The sequence below is a fragment of the Lissotriton vulgaris genome, chromosome 7, assembly GCF_964263255.1.
Source record: "Lissotriton vulgaris chromosome 7, aLisVul1.2, whole genome shotgun sequence".
In the NCBI taxonomy this organism is placed as follows: Eukaryota; Metazoa; Chordata; class Amphibia; order Caudata; family Salamandridae; genus Lissotriton; species Lissotriton vulgaris.
Genome location: NC_141695.1, coordinates 1,486,013,570 through 1,486,035,694, shown reverse-complemented (window position 1 = coordinate 1,486,035,694; position 22,125 = coordinate 1,486,013,570). Strand labels below are relative to the sequence as shown.

The window sequence follows — 22,125 nt, the reverse complement described above, 5'->3', positions numbered from 1 at the left end:
CCAGTGGCTTGCAGGACTCCGTTTTATGTATTACAGCATACTGTTTCCTGTCTCTTTGTAGAATCTCGGTACATTAATAAACGTGATTGAGGGTTTGCAGGACTGATAATTTTGGGTGGATGTGGTGTAGGTCAGCAACCTTTCCCGGGCCTGAAGAAGTAAAGAATGTGGTAGTCATGTTCTGTTGTGCTGCTAGGAGTGGTGCAGTGTGGATTGAGTAGGATAAATGGTCAGATGTTGCAAACTTACTGGTTATCTCAACTGAGTGTGAGCTGCATTATCTGTTACCCATTCTGGTTGCTACACTGGGGGAGATATAGGGCCTTTTTGTTTTCATCCAAAACGTTTGAGTTGTACCTGCTTTTTTTGTAGTTTTGGAATTCTGATAGATCGCTTAATAGGTGACTGGTCTTGAGTTTTTGCGCATGGCATATGTCAAATTCAATCTAATCTATGTTAGAGACTTGTCGGTTTTTTATTTTGAGTTTTTTGGTTCCTGAGCCAAATTGTGATCCGGTAATTGTGCCCACCGTTTTCGTGCCTCTGTTTCCCTGCTTGTGATCCGGTGATTGTGCCCGCCGTTTTTGTGCCTCTGTTTCCCTGCTTGTGATCCGTGATTGTGCCTGCCGTTTTCGTGCCTCTGTTTCCCTGCTTGTTGTGCCTCTGTTTCCCTGCTTGTTGTATGTTGAGCTCTTCCACTGAATAGCTGCGGATTCAGCATCTGGTATGTGCTTGCTCCCCTGCCCCCTGGCTGTGCTTGCTCCCCTGCCCCCTGGCTGTGCTTGCTCCCCTGCCCCCTGGCTGTGCTTGCTCCCCTGCCCCCTGGCTGTGCTTGCTCCCCTGCCCCCTGGCTGTGCTTGCTCCCCTGCCCCCTGGCTGTGCTTGCTCCCCTGCCCCCTGGCGGTGCTTGCTCCCCTGCCCCCTGGCGGTGCTTGCTCCCCTGCCCCCTGGCTGTGCTTGCTCCCCTGCCCCCTGGCTGTGCTTGCTCCCCTGCCCCGTGCTTGCTCCCCTGCCCCCTGGCTGTGCTTGCTCCCCTGCCCCGTGCTTGCTCCCCTGCCCCCTGGCTGTGCTTGCTCCCCTGCCCCCTGGCTGTGCTTGCTCCCCTGCCCCCTGGCTGTGCTTGCTCCCCTGCCCCCTGGCTGGGCTTGCTCCCCTGCCCCCTGGCTGGGCTTGCTCCCCTGCCCCCTGGCTGGGCTTGCTCCCCTGCCCCCTGGCTTGGCTTGCTCCCCTGCCCCCTGGCTGGGCTTGCTCCCCTGCCCCCTGGCTGGGCTTGCTCCCCTGCCCCCTGGCTGGGCTTGCTCCCCTGCCCCCTGGCTGGGCTTGCTCCCCTGCCCCCTGGCTGGGCTTGCTCCCCTGCCCCCTGGCTGGGCTTGCTCCCCTTTCCCCCTGGCTGTGCTTGCTCCCCTGCCCCCTGGTTCTCATGCCCCCTCGCTGTGCTTGCTCTCATGCCCCCTGGCTGTGCTTGCTCTCCTGCCCCCTGGCTGTGCTTGCTCTCCTGCCCCCTGGCTGTGCTTGCTCTCCTGCCCCCTGGCTGTGCTTGCTCTCCTGCCCCCTGGCTGTGCTTGCTCTCCTGTGTGTGTGGCTCTATGTGTATGTGGCTCTGGGTGTGTGTGTGGCTTTGTGTGTGTAGCTTTGTGTGTGGCTTTGTGTGTGTGTGTGGCTTTGTGTTTGTGTGTGTGGCTTTGTGTGTGTGTGGGTGGCTTTGTGTGTGTGTGTGGCTTTGTGTGTGTGTGGCTTTGTGTGTGTGTGTGGCTCTGGGTGTGTGTGTGGCTCTGGGTGTGTGTGTGTGGCTCTGGGTGTATGTGTGTGGCTCTGGGTGTGTGTGTGTGGCTCTGGGTGTGTGTGTGTGGCTCTGGGTGTGTGTGTGGCTCTGGGTGTGTGTGGCTCGGCTGTGTGTGTGTGGCTCTGGGTGTGTGTGTGTGGCTCTGGGTGTGTGGGGGGGCTCTGTGTGTGTGTGGGGGCTCTGTGTGTGGTGGGGGGCTCTGTGTGTGGTGGGGGGAATCTGTGTGTGGTGGGGGGAATCTGTGTGTGGTGGGGGGAATCTGTGTGTGGTGGGGGGGAATCTGTGTGTGGTGGGGGGGAATCTGTGTGTGGTGGGGGGGAATCTGTGTGTAGTGGGGGGAATCTGTGTGTGGTGGGGGGCTCTGTGTGTGTGGAGGGTCTGTGTGTGGGGGGGCTCTGTGTGTGGGGGGGCTCTGTGTGTGGGGGGCTCTGTGTGTGGGGGGGCTCTGTGTGTGGGGGGGGCTGTGTGTGTGTGGGGGGGGGCTCTGTGTGTGGGGTGGCTCTGTGTGTGGGGTGGCTCTGTGTGTGGGGTGGCTCTGTGTGTGGGGTGGCTCTGTGTGTGGGGGGCTCTGTGTGTGGGGGGGCTCTGTGTGTGTGGGGGGGCTCTGTGTGTGTGGGGGGCTCTGTGTGTGGGGTGGCTCTGTGTGTGGGGTGGCTCTGTGTGGGGGGGCTCTGTGTGTGGGGGGGCTCTGTGTGTGGGGGGCCTCTGTGTGTGGGGGGCCTCTGTGTGGGGGGCCTCTGTGTGTGGGTGGGCTCTGGGTGGTGTGTGTTGGGTTCTGTGTGGTGTGTGGGGCTCTGTGTGCGTGTGGGGGGGCTGTGTGCGTGTGGGGGGGCTCTGTGTGCGTGTGGGGGGGCTCTGTGTGGATAGCTTTTTTTTGTAGGTGGCTCTATGTGTGGGTGGCTCTGTATGTGTGTGTGTGTGTGTGTGTGGGCGGCTTTGTGTGGGTGGCTCTATGTGGGCGTAAATTCTATAGGTCATGCACTTGCGAGCGATTACGCTATTGGCATTGTAAATGACAATGCCATTTATTTAACGATTAAGCTATTGACAATGTAAATGACAATGCCATTTATTTGTGATTTAAAAAAAAAGAAGTCATGAGCAATGCCAATAGCTCTACCTTTAATAATGCTGAGACCATTGCATTGTAAATGCTTGTTATTAGGTTTGTTCGTTCACTATAGTAGTATCAAAAGCATCAGAAGCGCTGCAGCTGAACTTAATCTCCACAAAGGCCAAATCAAACTTGTTAAAGGAAATCTTCCGCAGCTTCAGAACCGTTGCTGCCATGTAAGAGGCACCTTTGAAACCCTTACCGGGTGATTGAGACTTCTTATAGATAGCAACTTGTGTGGCTAACATAAAGTAAAGAGGAGTAAAATGTGTGGGGTTGCTGAGATGAGGGTAAAAGACATCTTGCCAGCAAAAGTTTTTCTGTGTGTGAGTCCAAGTAAGGCCCTGAACTTTCTAAGGCCATCAGGTTTTTTGCCGTAAGGTTCCAATAGGGTTCAGTGCCTTGTTTGATTTTGGTTTCTCAGCCTAGTTTAGTTAGTTTGATTCATTGCTAGAGTACTTAAAACCATTGCAATAAATGATAGTTTACATGTTAGACATCTAAGACATTATACCAAAGCCTGTGTTAAAATTTCTATATTACAAAAAAAATTCAAATCTTGTTTCGAAATTGTAGTAAAAGCTGTGTGCAGGATGACTTAAGATTGACAATTAAGAATAATTTGAAGCTTGTGGAGGATTCCATGGACCAGATCAGTCTCATTTGTCCCACAGTAAGGTTTGCATTTCTTAACGCCTTAAAACCGCCGCAGTGCGGGCACCGTCGGCCATTGGCCGACGGCAGCACTAGGGAGGTAGTGCTCCCATTGGCCAACGGCCGACGGGAGCACGCAAGGGGTTATGCATTGCAATGTGAAAAAGTGCAAGTGCAAGGAGCACACCACTGTTATGTTAGATTGTTATGATTCAAAGTTTTAAAGAGGGTAGTTCAGTTATGATTCTTCGGTTGATTAAACCTCGACAAGCATTGGGCGGGATGCAATGCAGCCTACCCTCCACCTTAAACAAAATATGTGACAAAATTATAATTCAGCTGGGTATCTCCTGGGTCAAAACAGGCCAGCACCACCTGCCTTCTTGTTTTTATTCCCCTTTGATTGAAGTCTTTTTTCAGTAGCCGACTCCTTTCACCCTGTACTTTTTTGCAAGTGCCACCTCGATGCATTAGATTTTCCTTCCAAACCCCGCACAAACTACGTATGTCGGGTTGACTTCCCTGTTGCCAGGTGGAGGTGATCTCTTGTGGATAGTAGGCCCAACCAGTATTTTAAAAACTAGCTACTGGGTATCCAGTGGAAAAGTATTTGTTAAGGATCCATGTTTTTATAATTATTTAATTTTATCCAACTGTGTGCTATGTTTAATAGCGATGCCATGTCTTCAATAACTGAGTGCCTTCGGATTTTTAAGGTCTTCCAGTCCATTTGCTTAATGTTAATGAGAATTTCTAGAATTAAATGCTTAAATGCCCGGTGGCTCGTGCGAGGCACCACAGAGTTGTTTATGTCCGGTCAGTTCAAGTGATTCTTTTAGGGAGTCCCTTGCCGGTGACAAGTCGCGTCTTGTAGCTCCTTTCAAAACCTGTGGTTCACTGTGTGGAGTTATGCTTTTTTGAAATTGTTTCAGCTTGTTATGTATGCCCCATTTATAGCCAGCGATTTTTTTTTTTTTTTTTTTAAACAGCCCAAACTCCAACCAAATCTGTGTCGGAGAGGTGAAACGTGGCAACAAGAAGAGTATTCTGCATGTACAGACCATTATTTTATCTAGGATGCTAGCGTCGTGGCCTCATTGCAATTCACTCCTGTATGTAAATGTCGACAGGAGCTTTGCTCATACTACTTCCAGTAAAGGCGTCGAGGAAGGCCCAGCTAACCTTTTCTTTAGATTTTTAAGAGTTGTAGCCAGCACCATTCATTTACTTTGGGTCGCCTCTTTCTGGGCTGTGTATGAGCCTTTCTTATCAATATTGTCCCCTAGGTATTTGTACTTGTTCATTCTTTCAATCAGAGTCCCACACCAGAACAATGACTGTGAGTGAGATTCCTTGTTGTAATCCATGGTCTTGGTTTTGCCAAAGTTGGCCATGGACTAGGTCTCCATAATATCCTATAGCAGTTTCAGCCCCACCTATGTTCCGCTGACCAGTGCCACATCATCATTGTGGAGGAAGCTTGATATTTCCTTGCTGCCTAATTTTGGGGCATGGAAGTTGCAATATTGTAGTTAAGCTAGGTCGGCCAGAAAGAGATTGAAAAGCATTTGAGCCAGAGCACACCCTTGCTTTAGACCATGAGTAGTTGGAATTTTCCTATAGAGGTGCATTCTGCTCCCTAGCTTAACCCGCATCCAGGTGTCATAATAGAGCATGATGAGCATGTTCAGCAGGGTTTAGGGTGTTTTCCAGCCTGCTGGCTTGCCCCACAGCCTTTCCCGATGGGGCAAGCCAGCAGGCTGGAAAGTACCCCAAAACCTGCTGAACATGCTCATCATCCTCAGCCTAGTGGATGATGAAATAACTCCTCTTTACCAACAGAAAGGATATTGCTCACTTTTGTTGACACACTTTGAAATTTATAAGAGCATTATTTGCCATTCTAGGGGGTTTCTCCTTCAACAGACTGCAGAAATCCTGATTTAGGATGTTACATTTTGAAAAAAAAATCTACAAGTTGCCATGGAAGGTCTTGCATCATGAACTGCTATATTAGTTGAATAGACATGTATTCACCGGTCATATGAAAACCATGTTTCTTTTATATTTTCAGTGGAAGAGGTGGTGGTGTCCCTACAGCTAGTTGGTGACAAGGAGCCAGCAGAAGTAATAGGGGACCTGTCAGTTTGTCTTGATGGGATGCAGGTAGATCCTGATCACTTGCTCAATGGTGATGCAACGTTTGGCACAGGTACATTTTTTTTTTTATATATGTGTGCTACAAGTTGAATAGAGCATTGCAGAGTGACACATAGTTGTGAGTATTGTGCAATAGGCATACCATGTCATGAGTAAATACATGTTGGGATAACAAAAATGCACAGAATCTAGCTAGAGACACAGAGAATCTTAGTGGCGCTTTACTGTGGCGGAACATTGTCTTTTGGTGGTTGGGAAGAGCGCTGTAGTGTTTGTAGGACTTCATCTGAAGTATAGAGTTTTACAGGAATTTACAGTTCATTAGGGGTGGGAGAACATGTTTCTTTTTATACTTTGGGGGTGGGGGTGCGGGGCTGTGAAGGGCTGCTATTGATCTTGCTATAGTAAGGAAAGAATGACTCATTGGAGGGGTCTCCCTACTTGCCTAAGCCTGGAATACTTTAGCAACCCTCTCCCTTATGGTCTTAAAAGACATGGATATATACTAGTGACACAAGCAGAGGAAATGCAGAGGGCAATAATTCTCAGTACCATAGTATAACACAGGTGGGCGAGGGGCTAGGAACCTGCAGCTCATCAATCGTACAAATTCTAGAAAGGCAGCCCCTTCTAATGCCCCTGAAACTCGCTGTGATCTCATGCAGTGTTCTAAAAGCAAAGAGTCTTTCTGCCCTGAATCAGGGGAGTTTGCTCCAAAGGCTATAACATCTACCAATTTGTATGCTGGCCCATGGGCTCATGGCACATTGTTTGATCAGGGTGTTATGAATGGGAAAGCCAAGTTGGTTTTACCTCCTGAGATGGCTTCAAATGGGGTCCTGGGTTTAAACCCACAGGGTGATTGACATCGCGAAGATGAGATTACCAGGCCCTGGTTCCGGGATAAACGTTCTAGCCTTTAAAATTGGTTAGAGGAAGCCGAAATTGAGTTTTTATGACAAATGTACTGAAATTGGCATGTGCATCAGTTGAATCAAACAAACCTTTGATCAATAAAGTAATTCACTGGATAAGACAGATCTGATAGAGACTACTAGCCTCAGATTCCTGAACGTAGAATTATCCCCAGGCGTGAAACTGGACCTGGGTGGCAAATTCTGTTCTACTCGCGGAATTTTGCGTTCCACGGAGAACGCGGAATTGCCCAAAATTTAGCATTACGCGGCATCGCAGAATTTTTTACTTGTTCGCGTTCTCCAAATGCGTGTTCACAAGATATTTCTCCCTGAGCAAGCAAAAAGCGATCGCGAGCAGGAAACCGCATCGCGAATAAGCAATTCCAAGTGCTTGCGGAATTTATGCGTGTTTGCAGAGATTTTTTGCCATTTCGCTGAAATTTGCGTAGATGGACTACGCATATTCCGCCCACCCTTACATCTCTGCGCGCCATGTGGGGGTGGGGGCGGTACCACGCGACTCCGCCCCGACGTCCTCTGCAGGCGTGACATCAGCGAGGTCACATAAGCCCCACCCTGGCGAGCTGATGTCAGTTTTTCTTCTTTGCTGTGTGCAACGCAAACCCGGATCGTGTTCCTGGCTTGTTTCAGGCCTCTTTTTTTCCCCCACCTTTGAGCGTTTTTCTTGGGAACAGTGTGCGAATGCCTTCGGGCTTCAAGACGTACTTGTCTTGCGAGCGCCAGATGTTGGCGACGGATCCTCACTCCATCTGCATGTGGTGTTAGGGGGAGCACCACGACTCCACAGATTGTGGGGCGTGTCAGCAAATGAAACCGAATTCCCGGCGGGAGCGCCGGATAAAACTCCTTTCAGCATGCATGTCCAGGTCGGCGGCGTCGCCGCGTCCGTCCCCCGCGACCGGCTTCCAGAACGGCCGCCTCTGTCTTCGAGATAGTCCTTCTCCAAGGCTGCAAGAGCGTCGCTCACCTGTTGGTAAGTGTTGCAGTTTGTCCCAGAGGAATAGTCCTCTGCCTGTCGGGGGAGTTGGTTGTCTGCGGGTGTTGCAGCCCCGCTCGTCGTCACCCTATCCGCCGTTTCCCGGCGCGGGGCGACTAGAGCCCAGATGGAGGCCTATGCGGCGACCTTGCAGGCCTCGTTTGCTTGTCCTTTTCCAACTGGGATGTCTGCAGATCCCTTGCTTCGTGCGGGGACTTCTGCGGCATCGCCGGCGGCTCCGGCGCTGACAGGTTTGGTTCCAGGTTCAGAGGATCTGGTGCCGTCAGGGTGCGACCCTTCGGGGTTCCCTCCTTCGGACCACGGCGCCTCTGCCTCACCGCAAACCCCTCCGGGGTCCCTGTGGTGCCCCGGTAGGTTGCCGGGGCTTGTCCTAGAGTCCTCCTTGGTCCTTGTCCTTGAATCCCCCTCGGTCCTCTGGGCAAGCGGTGGCCTTGTCCGAGGCTGAGGTGACGCTGCTCAGGCGCCAGCGGCTGCTGGCCTTGGCGGCGACGCACGGGCTGGCTAGGGGTCGGGGCATGTCCCCGGGCCCCCCCTCGTCCCTCCAAGCAGGCGGCTGCCTCGTCGGAGGTGGAGTCAACACCTTTTCGGCGCTGGTCCTTAGCCGTCCCGGCTCCGACCCAGCCTCGGTCTCCTGCGCCGCACGTTGTGGCGGAGGCTGTTCCGGCGTCTCCTTCGGCACCGGTCGATTTTGACCTGTCGCGGACTCTACGCTGCTGGGCCGGCGTCGGGTTGTTGATTCGTCTTCGGACACCCCCTCTTCTCCGGAAGTACGGCGGTTGCTGGTTTCATCTTCTCCGGAGACGGGTTGCCGTGTCGTGGCTTTTCCCCCGGCGTCGTCAAAGGACGGCTCTTTGCCGTGGCCGCGGCCACAGTCTTTGCCAGAGGTACCTCAGGCTCCCCATTCCACGGTCCCCTTTCTGGACTTGGCCCTTCCTTCCTCCGGTTGGACTGGGGGATGGCCGCCTTAGCTTGCAGCCATCACCCACAGAGGAACTGCGTTCCCTACTGCGGGGCCCTATGGAGGCGGGTGCTGCCTTCGCTCGGGCGGTTTCAATGGCTGCTGTAATCTTGCACTTGGCCAATCCAGCTGCCCGTTTCCCCACGGATCATCTTCTGGAGGACCTCCATCAGTGTTCTGGTGGTCGGGAGCTGCTTCTACCCTTCGATGCTTCACTCCCCACTTTTCTTTTGGGGGCTTGGGGACGGCCCGCCACGGGGGACCCAGTGCCCCAACAACTTCTGCACCGCCACCGTCCTGTGCCGCATTATCCTGTCTGTCATTCCCTCTACCCCTCTACCAGGGGCCCTCTTTTACAGACTGCCTTTCCCTCCCTTCCATTGGTGTTGTCTCCTCCGTCACGGGAGGTCTGCTGGTTGGATTCCTGGGGGCGCAATATCTTTGCTACACCAGTGCGGCTTTACGAGCCCTTAACACTCTTTTTGTATTGGCCATTGCCACTTCCTGCTTGTGGGATTCGGCGGAGTCCCTTTTGTCTGCCGCTTCTCAGGACGGTGCCTCTGTTGATCTGTAGCACCATGTATTGGATAGCTGGGAGCTGGCTGCATTTATTCTTCGCTCCGCTCTGGACATTTCAGAGGTGCTTGGTCGTACCAGGGCTTCTTCAGTGGCCCTTCGTCGACATGCCTGGCTATGGGATAGTGTGTTCCCGTGGAATTTTAGGGAACGGCTGGTAGACCTTCCCTTTGATGGTACTCTTTTGTTCCACGCCCCTGCGGACTTTGCCATTCAGAGGTTTCTTGCGGGGCTTCGTCCTCCTCCTCCTCCTCCTCCCCCTCAGTGACCTGTAAGTCGGTCTGGGTTTTAGGAGGTGTTCTCCCGTTGTTTTCTGGGGCATTGTAGCGGGTAACCCTGGTTGTGTGTTCTGTGTGGTTGATGTGCCTTCAGGTCCTTTTGTTAGGACTTTGGTGCTGTTGGCTGCTTGTCCGGCCCTTTTTTGATTTGTGGTTTTGGCTGTTGGTAAGCCGTGTTGGTCCTGAGATTAGGCCTTCTGTGTATTCTTGTTGGCTGATTGGCAAGCCGTCTTAGGTTCCTCCGCAGGTTTTTCTGTTTGTCCTCTGCTGCTGAAACTTTTTCCTAAGAGGGTTCCCATGGTCATGGGACGTAAAATGCCTTTGTGGGGTAATGGTAGCTATTATATAGCTCTATCATGTGCTGGGGAGGTGTGGTTGTCCTTCGGGCTGCTGCTCTCCATGGCGTCATGGTGGTGATGGTTTTGGAGTGGCTTGTGTTGCGCCCCTGTCTGTCTTTCTCCTGGATCGCTGTGTCGCTAGCCTGGTCTGCTGTCTGCTGCTTTGCATTGTAGCTCTACCTGGTTCTACTTCATTCGTGGGTCTGTGTGTGCCGGCCCCTCCCTCAGGGCGTGTCCCTGCCTTTCTTGACCTCTGCCTTCGGCTGGCGTCTGGCTTGTCCTGGGTGCACCGTTCCATGGTGTTGTCTGTTGCTGGCTTTGCATGCCGGTGCAGGCCTGTTTTTATTCTTCATCATTGTGCCTTTCTCTTCCATCTGCACTTTTAGGGATGCAGCCGTCCCTGTCTTGTCCGCTGCTTGCGGCTGGGGTGTGTTCGTCTTTTCTTCAAGTGGGCCCTGCCTCCGGTTCTACCTCTCCTCCCTAAGGGTTGTGGTGGTCCTTGTGTTCCTTGAGGCTCTTCGGGCGCTGTCTGTTCCTGAGAAGTGTTGGGCAGTTCTCCCTTGTTGGAGCCTAGGGTATCCTGGCCTTTCTCTTCTTGTCCCTGTTGCATGTCCCCTGCTGGGGCCCTGTGTCTCTCCCGGTGGGGAGGCTCTCTTGCAGGCCCACCTCCTTTTTGGATATGGTTGGGTAGCTATTCTACGTTATGGAATCTGCAGCTAGTAGTCTTTATCAGATGTACAAGTTACTTACCTTCGGTAACAATGTATCTGGTAGAGACGATTCTAGCAGCAGATTCCTTATCAACCCACCCTTCCTCCCAGTTCTGCGAGGACCCTCTGCTTGCTGTTCGGCAGTCGCCTCCCTCTGGGTGCCTTGTCTTCTGTGGGTGTCCTCTTCGTTTTGTTCCAGTCCGGCATCCCTCCAGCTGGTTTTCCTCCAGAGTGGGGGCCTACATTTGCTCTTCCCTCTGTTAGAGTTTTTGATCCCCACTCGGTCTTCTTTGTGGGGGTGCTTTTACCTGTCTTTGGCCTCCTGTTCTTTTCAGATGGCACTGTAGTCTGCAAATGGATTACCTGTCCTTGACCTCCTTCTCCTTTCAGGAGGTATGGCCAACCTTGGCAGTGTAGTCCGGGGATGGATTACTGTTCCTCCTCTGTTCCAGGCTTGTGGCCCTTCCCCTTGTTTCTCGACCGCGTTTCCCATTCTCCACGTATCGTTTCGACTAAAAGATATTCAATGGGAAAACTCGTGGAGGGCACTTGAGCCAACCCGTGCCGGGCTCTCTAGCAGTCGATGGAATGGACTCCATTCAAGCTTTGTCCCGGTTGTCGCGCCAAGTTTCCGCACACCGTCCTGCACGATGTTTGCAATCTGTTTGTCCCCGGAACACAACGAGAAAGACTGTGACGTGTTTCGATCAAAGAAGACACTTTGTGACCGTCGGGCTTGACGTCACGAGATGCAACACCAAGGCAGCTCCGTACCGGATATCTTCACCGAAGATTCCACGAGAAGAAACACACCCTCAAGGAGCCGAGGAAGAGAAACATGTCTCCGTGTCCGAGGCCTACTCCGAAATGGAACAAGAGGAGCAAGTTACACTGGGTCAGCGTACAGTGATACAAAAACCCCCTTGTCCCAACAACCAAAGACAAAAAAGGCTCTGGTCCTACCTCTGCCTGCTGGCCAAGGTTTGCACAGAGAAAAAGTTTTGAACACGCCGCCCGTGGGCCCGTCACCGAAACACAAAGAAAAGCCTTCCGGCTCGGGCTCAAGTCTGCCCAATGCAGGCACTGCTCTGAAATCCTTGGCGCCAAAATCCAAGCACAAACTGGTCCACGTTCCTTCTTTGTCGAAGCCTAAATCTTCGGTACCGAAGAGTTCGGAGCCGAAACTTTCGATGCCAGAAATTACAGGTAATGATAGACTCCGACAAAAGATCCTCAGTTTGATGTTACACCTAGGTATCCGAAACGAAAAGTACTGGCTATTAACTCAGATACTGGACATATTCATGCCAAATTGCCTGAAAAAGGAAATTGGCCCAACAGGATGAGCACCACATTCCCGTGAAGAAAAGGAACGTGGGTACAAACCCTTCACCACCTTATGTGCCGCCTCCTTCACCTATAATCCTCCATCACTCATCACACTCTCTAAATCTGAAAGAAACACATCAGTTATAGATTCCTTACCTTACAATTACCCCCAGACGTCAGACTGGATCTGGAAAGTTTTTTTGTCAGCAGTACCTCTGCGCGTCGGAAGGTGTGTTGGTCGGCTCCGCGCCTGTCGCTGGGATGACGTCGCAGCAGCTACTTAGACGCTGCCCTTGCATGCTGACGTCAGTTCCTTTTTTTTCCGCACCAGCCAGTGCAGATCTGGGAAGAGCGGTACCTCAGTCGTTTTTTTGACTACTTTTTTCTCGACTTTTGTGAAAGCCTTGTTTTAAGTCTTCGACTCCAAGCAGGTGCACGAGGGCTGCCCGGGTTAAGGCTTGCAGTTCCTGTAACCGGCTGATGTTGGTCACAGATCCGCACTGAGTGTGCCTCTTTTGCCTGGAGCGCGACCAGGACCCCAAGTCGTGCTCCAACTGTTGGTTCTTGATGCCAAAGGCTTTGCGGGAGCGCTCCCACCTCGGCTCTGCGCCGTTGGAGGTACCAGTCGAGAGGTAGGTCGAGGGACCGGTCGCAGAGCCATTGCCAATCCGACAAGCCATCGAAGCCTTCGCACTCGGGTAAGCCGAAGCATAAGAAGAATTCGAAGCAGCATCATCACTCTTTGACTTCTCCTCGTCGGTCAGCCAATCCGACGAGGCCCCCGTGGCAACGGGTCGACTCCGAGCTTCCCTCCGTTTCTGGGACCCAGAGCGACCCCTGTCCAGCTACGTACGTTCTAGGAGGCGATGTATGCCATCTTTGGGTGGACCGACCCCGCCGGCACTCTTTCGGGCCCCACGGACTTTGCCGCCGGCAGCTCCGGCGCCACAGGCCCCCTTGGATCCAGACCTGGATCCGGATCGGTGCCGGTTGACCTCACTACACCTCCACCGCTTCCTTCGGCACCACTACCGCGTTCTGCACCGGTCGGCTCCCTGGCCGGCGTTGACCGTGGCCTCCATTCCGACGTGGACATGGAGCCGGACCTGGCGCCCATGGGTACTTTTGTCCCGGTGTTCCACCCTGGCCATTTTCAGCCTGTTTGGCAGCCAGAGGAAGGTGAGGAGAACTGGGAGGGGTCAGGTGACCCTTTAAGTGACCTGCTTGATACTGAGCAGGACTGTAGAGAGGACCTTGGAGATGCCAGTGGTATTGATACTTCACCCGACCTTGGCATGTTGTCTCCTCCTACCGTGGCTACGGAGGGGGGAGTGTCATACGCTGTGGTGTTGCGTAGGGCGTCCAAGGCTCTCAACCTCGAGCTTCCTACGGTGGAGGTCAGGACTAACCTCCTGATTGAGGTGCTTCAACCGGCGGCGAGCTCTTCGGAACCCCTGTTGCTGTTTAATGAGGCCCTCGCAGACCGCTAGACCATCTTGGCAAGAAGATTTTCTCTTCCGCCAGCTTAGGACTGTGGCCCGTAAACACTTCATGTCTCTTGGGCCGTTATTCGCACTCTGTGTGGGATACGCTTGCTCAAGTGCTGCCTCAGTGTCCGGAGAAGGCCCGGGCAGTGCTCTGCCAGGCTGTCGCCGCCAGGAGAGATGCAGCAAAGTTTACAATAAGTTGTGGGTTGGACACTGCCGACTCTCTGGGCAGGACCATTTCAACGTCGGTAGCGCTTCGCCGCTACGCCTGAATGAGGTCTACTGGTTTTTCGGGGATGTCCAGAACACCCTGATGGACATGCTCTTTGATGGCCGTCGCCTTTTTGACGACAAGGCAGACTATGCCCTTAAGTGCTTCAAGGACTCACGGGCTACCGCAAAGTCCTTGGGCGTCTCCACCTGTCCGGCACGGTCTGATTTTCGCCCCTTTTGTGGCTACGCAAGGGATGTCCCGCCACGTTCCACCCAGGGCCACAGGCTGCGGCAAGATACCCAGCCTTCGTGCGGCCGGGGGCGTGGAAATTACCGGCGAGGTTCTGCCGGCCAGCGGGAGGGCCAGTCCACCAACCTCTCCTCTGCAGCATCCTCCAAACCCTCCTAGTCCAACCTTTCAGGCCCATCAAATGCCAGTGGGCGGCAGTATTCGCCATCAACTCCCCCACAGGCGCACCAAAACTTCAGACAGGTGGGTTTTGCAAATAGCCCAAAGGGGCTACTCCCTCCCCTTCGAGACTTCCCCTCCAGCCATTCCACTGCGATACCACTGCATGTCGGTGGATCATCTGGCCCTTCTCCTCCAGGAAGTTACGGCTCTCCTGGCCAAGGGAGCCACTGAGCGCGTTCCGGTCCCAGAAGTAGGTTGTGGTTGTTATTCTCACTACTTTCTGGTTCCCAAGAAGGACAAGGGCCTGCGTCCTATCTTGGATCTCAGGGACCTCAATTGCTTCCTCCGGAAGGAGAAGTTCAAAATGTTGACGCTTGCTCAGGTCTTATCTGCCCTCGACCCGCAAGACTGGATGGTAGCGTTGGACCTGCAGTTTGCTTATTTTCACATCCCCGTTCTGCCTTCCCACCGGCGTTACCTGCGGTTCAACGCAGGCTACGAGCATTTTCAGTTTACCGTGCTCCCCTTAGGCCTTACCAGCGCCCCTTGGGTGTTCAGGAACGTGATGGCAGTGGTCGCAGCTCATCTGCGCAGATTAGGGGTTTCAGTCTTCCCCTATCTCGATGACTGACTGTTGAAGGCGGGCTCGCCCCAGGCAGTCTTCTCCCACCTCCAGACTACGGCCGACCTCCTGCATATGCTGGGGTTATACATCAATGTGTTAAAGTCGCACCTGATTACTTTTTAGAAGCTCCTCTTCATCGTAGCGGTTCTGGACATGACGTGGTTTCAGGTCTATCCTCCCGAACAGCGAGTCCGGGATATTCGGGCTATTATTCCGATCTTTCAACCTCTGTCCCGGATTTCAGTCAGAATGACTCTGAGGCTGCTGGTCCTCATGGTCTCCTGCATCCTGCTGATAGATCATCCCTGATGGCATATGCGGGCCCTGCAGTGGGACCTGAAGTTCCAGTGGGCACAGCATCAGGGGAATCTGTCTGACTGTGTCCAGATCTCGGAGGGCACTGCTCGACAACTGCAGTGGTGGCTTACCAACCAGGATTGGGTCAATGGCAGATCCGTCTCCCTTCCACTGTGGTGACGGATGCCTCCCTTCTGGGGTGGGGTGGCCACATGGGAGAGGTGGAGATCAGAGACCTCTGGTCTCCGGCAGAGTCCGGGCTTCACATCAACCTTCTGGAGCCCCAGGCGATTCGTCTTGCACTGAAGACATTCCTTCCCTCTGTCCAGGGAAGAGTAGTGCAGGTGTTCACGGACAACACAACCAGCATGTGGTATTGCAACAAACAGGGCAGGTGGGGTTGTGGACCCTATGTTAGGAGGCCCTCCGCCTCTGGACATGGCTGGAACATCAAGGCATTTCCTTAGTGGGTCAACACCTGGTGGGTTCTCTGAACGCAAGGGCGGACAAACTCAGCCGCAGGCGCATGATGGATCACGAATGGCGTCTTCACTCGGAGGTGGTGCAAGGTCTCTTTCAGCAGTGGGTAGAGCCTCGGTTAGATCTATTTGCCACCGAAGACAACGCGCAATGTCAGCAATTCTGCACATTGGAATTTCCAAGGCGGCACTCGCTTGGTGATGCTTTTTGTCCCCAGTGGATTTGCGTCTTCTATGCGCCTTTCTGCCTTTACCACTTCTGCCCAAAGTGCTGAAGAAGATCAAGCGCGGCCGGGTCCAAGTCATTCTTGTGGCTCCGGATTGGGCACGAAGAGACTGGTGTCCCGAGCTGTTACACATGGCAGTCGATTCTCCGATCAGACTGCCTCTTTGGGAGGATCTTCCGTCGCAGCAGATGGGGCTGATCCTCCACCGAAACCTGTCCAGTCTCCACCTCCTTGCGTGGAGATTAAGCGGCGACAGTTGACAGCTTTCAACCTTCCTCCCAAAGTCTGTGCTACTATATTGGCAGCCAGGCGTCCCTCACTAAGACTGTATATGCCTGCAGATGGAACAGATTTGTGGTATGCTGCACAGCAAAGGCTGTGGATCCCTTTTTCGCTCCTCTTTTTGAGGTTCTCTTGTTCCTCTTTTCTTTTGTCCAGCAGTGCTCTTTTCTGGGCACTCTAAAAGGCTAAAACAAAGGGGATGATGGACGGAGTGTTAAACATTCCAAGCCCTCGCCCCCAGTCAGCTGATCTGGGTTTAATCCATCATCATTCTTTACCTAAAGGGCTAACTCTCAGCCATTTCATCCTTTCTTAGCTTTCCTGATCAGCCTTCTCTTTTCAATCCCACTGTTGTAAATTGCTTCCTTAAGGGCATTACTCATCTTTTCCTCCTGTTCCCTTCGTAATGCCTCAGTGTGACTTGAACTTGGTTCTAACTTATCTTATGTGCGCTCCCTTTGAGCCGCTACATAACTGTCCTCTCAGACTTTTGACCTTTAAAGACTGCCTTTTTGGTTCCCATCACCTCTGCTCGCAGAGCGAGTGACCTCCAAGCTCTTTCTTCAAAACCTCCTTTTCTGGCTGTTCATCCGGACAAGGTTGTCCTTTGAACTCAACCTTCTTTTCTTCCCAAGTGGTTACTTCTTTCCACAATAGTCATACTAACACTTTGCCCACCTTCTTTTGGCCTCCACATCCTTCTAAGGAGGAAGAGAGGCTCCAAAGCTCTGGATCCAAAACGTGCGCTTTCCCTTTATATGGATCGCACAAAACAATTCCGGGGGCATGACCAGCTCTTTGTTGGCTAGGTGGGTGCCAAAAAAGATTGGGTTGTGCACAAACGGACCATCTCTAGGTGGGTCGTTTTGTGCATAAAAGCTTGCTATTCTTTGGCAAAGAAGGAGCCTCCAGTCCGACTTCACGCCCATTCCACCAGGGCAACGGCAGCTACCACTGCTTTGGGACGTGGAGTTTCCCTCAATGACATCGGTCAGGCAGCTACGTGGGCAACTCTGCACATGTTCACCAAATACTACTGCCTGGACTCTCAAGTCCAGAGAGACTGCTTCTTTGACCTTTCTGTTCTCCAGGACTTTCTGGTGTGAACTTAGTTCATAGACCCCCTCCGGTGTTAGTATTGCTGGGGTATCTATTCTACAAGTAAGGAATCTATAACTGGTTCTTTCAGATGAACAAGTTACTTACCTTTGGTAACAATAGATCTGTAAGAGACATAGATGAGTTATAGATTCCTTACCGCCCCACCCATCCCCCCCCCGTTCTGCAAACTAACATCTAGGGTTAAGGACTTCCTTTCATGGCCCTAGTTTTGTGCACCAATTTGTCCGTGTCTTGCATGGCGCTGCTGTTCTGACATGGAATGTTGTGTAAAAGAACTGACGTCAGTGCCCGAGGGCTGCGTCTAAGTAGATACCGCAACATCATTACGGCGACCACGAGTCCAAAGACGAACGCTGAGTTGACCGACGCCACCTTTTAACGCGCAGGGGTACTGCTGCCGAAAGATTTCTCCGGATTCGGTCTGACGCCTGGGGATAATTATACAAGTAAGGAATCTATAACTAATCTATGTCTCCTAAAGATATATCGTTACCGAAAGTAAGTAACTTATTAGTAAGGACCAGGACTCTTCCCGGACTGGAGATCAGTTATTGCTTTAACTATCTTCTCTCCTGATAGCGGTAGATACAGCTCTTGGGCCAAGGAGGGTGACCTAGATGGGATAAGGGGACAAATACGTTTGTCGGGGGAGGGGTGGGGGGCATGCTGCATCCCATTCCTGATAGTAGGTTACAAATGCTTGGGAAATTGCAGGTAGTTCCTCACATAAGACGCCAGAGCTATCGCTGATGGCTCGGACCACCCTACTAGACCCTGCTACTCACTATATCGCACATACCCCTTAAGATGACCCCGCAGTGTGGGCTTGCTTGAAGCAAGCAAGTTACTGGCAGAGGACACGAGCCCTGATTGTCTTGGAAAAAGGTGTGTATATCCATTTGCACGAAGTCCGCTCAATCTTGGTCAATCTTGGTCTGTCAGGTGCCACAAATTGAATCTCCACATGGGGCGAAGGGAGCTGACCGGAGTACCCCAATCAAGAGGAAGAGGAGCATAATCTGAGATGTCTCTCAGCAGAATCCGGGCATTCTGCACCTGTTGCATGCTGGGAGCCAGAAGAGATCAATCCTAGATTCAACCATATAGGCTGCTTTTAAGTGAGTGTAAGAACGTTGTGCAGGATTCCAGCTACACTTAGAGTCAAAAAGACCCGTGGAGTCGCCCTTGAAACAAGGCTCAAAGAGCATGTTTGTCTGCTTGGCAGTGGAGGGTTCGATGTGTCCCGTGTGGAGTCTGGAACCACGTGGAAGGACCCTCCAATTATGGTGGTCCCCGGAGGGAGGTCTGCAATGAGGGATTGAACTGCTCCTAGCGTGGGAGTAGGAGTTGTGGGAGAACATAACTAAAAATTAGATTGAGCTTGTTGGCCCCAATCACTCCCCTATGCTCACATACTGCCCCTGGGTATCCCAGTGAACATCAGTTCTCCAGTATTGGGGGTGTCTTTCATAGATTCACATGCTTGAATATTCCCCGTCGTCGAAGTGGGAGTCCCACGGTACATAAAATAGCAGTAATATATGCATATATAAATAAAAAATTATCATAATTATACATATACATATACATACGTAAAATACAGTAAGGTATCCAAAACTCAAAAGTACCATAGAACAGAATAGGCCCATAGAAAGCCTAGGGGAGAAACTCAACTTAGTAACATATCAGTGTCATTATGTTTTGGTCCACATTCTAGCCAATCAGGCTGTAGCTCCCTCTAGAACCTTCTCCTCAGAAGCCCAAGTCCTCAGATTTTCTACTGCACGTTGTGTGAAGGGAGTCTTTCTGAGCTCTGCTCAGTTTTTCATCTTTCATAGCTGTTTTTTCTTCTCAAATGTCTTCTTCAAGGAAATCTTTGTTCAGACCCTGTCCATCATGTGGAAAATTGCGTCTCTTTCTTGAAGATCCACACAGTAAATGTATTTACTGCCTCTACCCGGACCATGAAGTGAAGACCTGTAAGTACTGCTGTACTTTTCCACCTAAAACTTAAAGGGCCAGAGAGGCCGTCTCCTTCTGTGGCTTCAGAAGTTGAAGACAACGGACACTGTGGTATCGGAGGATGAGAGTGTCTCTTCTTTCCAGTCAAAGACCTCGCAGAAGCTTGGGTCGAAGTCCGAGATGCCTTCCCCTTTTCTCAAGAAAAGGAGACTTGTAGAAATGTCTAAAGTTGTCTCCCCACAGGTTTTGCCTCCAATTACGCCTACGAGACCTGGCTCTCTGGCGTCATTGTCCAAAGCCATGCCTTCATCCTCTAAAACGGGCATTGGCTCGTCGATGGGCTCGTAGACGCGTCCGTCGACGACGACGAAGAAATCCGTGGATGCTGTGTCCATGTCGACGACGACATGTTCAATGTCTTAGAGGACTACATCGACGACGTCCACCTCGTCGACGACAACCCATGAGTTGAGACCCATTGCCTCTGTCTTGAAGATCTCGTCGACGGCTATCAAATCAACCTCGTCGACGAAGAAACAACCGTCGACGCGCCATTAGTCGACGCACTCCTCGTCGTCGACCAAGATTACAGCATTGTCAACAATGACCCGCCGACGGGACCTTCCTCGTCAATGACTACTTCGTCGACGACGACTCCGTCGACGGTTGCCACCTCGCCGACGGCCCAACCTTCGTCGACGGCACCATCTTCGGCGACGAGCAAGTCTTTACCTTCGTCGACGACGGTGAAAAAATCTTCGACGAAAGCTAAATTGCATCCGTCAACAACAACGGATTCTTTACCTGTGGACACGGTGCAGACACCTCAACCGGCTTTTGGATCTTCCACCACCACGTCGACGGGCTCGTCGACATTGCACCATTCTTTGGCCACGGCTACCACCTTAACAGTGGTCACTGCTTCCACGCTGAAACGAGTGCCTCTTACAGGGCTCACACACCTTCAACCCCACCAACGTCGCCATTAGCCTCGCCTCCTGTGGACATTGGCAGCTTCCACAACTTGATGGTGCGTGCTGCTAAGAGATTTCATCTCACTCTGGACGTCCAACTGACTGACTGTTTTCTTTACGATTTTAAAGACTTACCTCAAAGGCCAGCTCACGCTATTCCAATAATCGACCACATTTGGAATGAATGTCTCAAATTGATGGAGCGACCGAATTCGATCCCGGCTGTCTTACCAAGACTCGATAAAAAGTATAAAGCACCACCAGATTCTCAGACATGCCTAGTGTCACAGCCTAAGGCGGATTCCGTCATTACTCAAGCAGCTCAAAAAAGGTCTCGCAATTCTTCCACACCTCTCACCTCTCCTCCATATCAGGAAGGCCGAAAGCTGGATTCCATAGGAAAAAAGTTAACCACCATGGCAGCCACCACTGTAAGGGCGGCTAATTCTTTGGCTATTCTTGGGCGGTATGCCCACCAAATGTGGTCCGAGATTGCAGCATTGCTTCCACAATTACCGAACGCCATCTGTGCGGAAGCACAAGCCATCATTCAGGAGGGTGAAAAGATCTCCTCAGAGATCATTGATTGCGCCATTGATATCTCTTCTACGGGGTTCAGGCAATTGGCGGGGGGCTGCTGTTTTGAGGCGTCAAGGCTGGTTAAAATCTACGGCATTTCGCCCTGAGGTTCAAGCTAAAGTGCTCGATCTATCTTATGACGGTGATTCGCTCTTCGGCAAACATGTCGATGAGGTCCTTGAATCGATCAAAAAGGATACGGATACTGCCAAGGCGTTAGGAACTCTCCAATATAGAAAACGGCCATTTCGAGGAGCACGTGGTAGAGGCGGCCAATACCAACCAATATCGCTCCTACACTGACAACCGGCAAAGACAAACCTACCAGTCCCAAAATCGACAAACCTCCTCCAGACCATACCAGAGGAAAACCACCTACAGAGGTGGTTCAAATACAAAGAAACAGTGACAGTCCCAGCGTCAATTTTCCACCGACTGTAAAAATTGGAGGACGAGTATCTCCAATTACATCTTATTGGTCCAACATCACCTCCGATCAATGGGTCCTAGACGTGATTTCAAAAGGACATACCTTGGAATTTACAAAATTTCCTCCCAATCGCCCCCCTACTGGCCCGCCTCCTCCCCACTTCAAAGAACTATTGACTCAAGTCAAATTGATGATCAGGAAAGGTGCTATCTAGGTCGTACCACAAGGCCAGCTGGGCAAGGGGTTTTACTCCCGCTTTTTTCTAGTCAAGAAAATGTCGGGAGAGTGGCGCCCCATTTTGGATTTAAGGGCCCTGAACAAATTCATCACGTCAAAAACTTTTCAAATGTTGACCTTGCTCCAAATTTTAAATTATCTCAGTCCCAGAGAGTTCTTCTCCACGATCGATCTCCAGGACGCATACTTTCATGTGCCAATTCACCCCAGGCACAGAGAGTATCTCCGTTTTACCGTCGGACACCTACATTTCCAATTCAGAGTCCTGCCGTTCGGCCTATGCTCAGCACCTAGGGTCTTTACCAAGATCATGGCCCCGGTAGCTTCTTTTCTGCGCCTACAAGGCATTCAATTTTATCCATACCTGGACGATTGTCTTATAAAGGCTCCGAACCTCCAACTGGCAATCCAGCACACCCAGTCTTGCCTCTCTTTTTCAAAAATTGGGCCTTTCCATCAATTGCCAGAAGTCACACTTTCGCCCGTCTCAGCGGCGAGATTTTCTAGGAGCCTCACTAGATTCTCGGCTGGCAAAGGTTTTCATCTCCCAGGAAAGACAAGACCGTATGCTCAAGATGGTACGATTCCTGCAGTCAAAGCTGTACATTTTAGTCCGGATGTTGAAATCATTCCTGGGCATGGCTTCCTCGACTATACAGTTGATTCCCCACTGCAGGCTACATATGAGGGTCGTGCAAGAGGAATTAGACAAGCAGTGGAAACAGATCTCAGGATCTTTCAATGACCGGATCCTTCTCACGCCCCATGGGTCGGTCTTTTCAAGACGCAACTCCGACTTTGACGCTCACAACCGATGCGTCCCTGGAGGGTTGGGGAGCGCATCTCGAAGGACTGTCAGTAAAAGGAAAGTGGATTGCAATCCAACGCACTTGGCATATAAACCGCCTAGAGCTTCTTGCGATCTTCCTTGCCCTGAAATCTTTCCAGAAGGTAGTACAGGGCC

The 22,125-nt window shown here is 51.8% G+C and overlaps 1 protein-coding gene across 4 annotated transcripts in view; it reads left to right on the top strand.

Moving 5' to 3' along the window:
- ITCH (itchy E3 ubiquitin protein ligase) overlaps positions 1 to 22,125 on the top strand; it is a 1,274,207-nt gene that overhangs the window by 367,478 nt on the left and 884,604 nt on the right. For all 4 annotated transcript variants that reach the window (XM_086932290.1, XM_086932292.1, XM_086932291.1 and 1 more), the window contains one exon: positions 5,626 to 5,763. In XM_086932290.1, the coding sequence (XP_086788416.1) occupies positions 5,626 to 5,763 (138 nt within the window). The remainder of the gene's footprint in view (positions 1 to 5,625; positions 5,764 to 22,125) is intronic.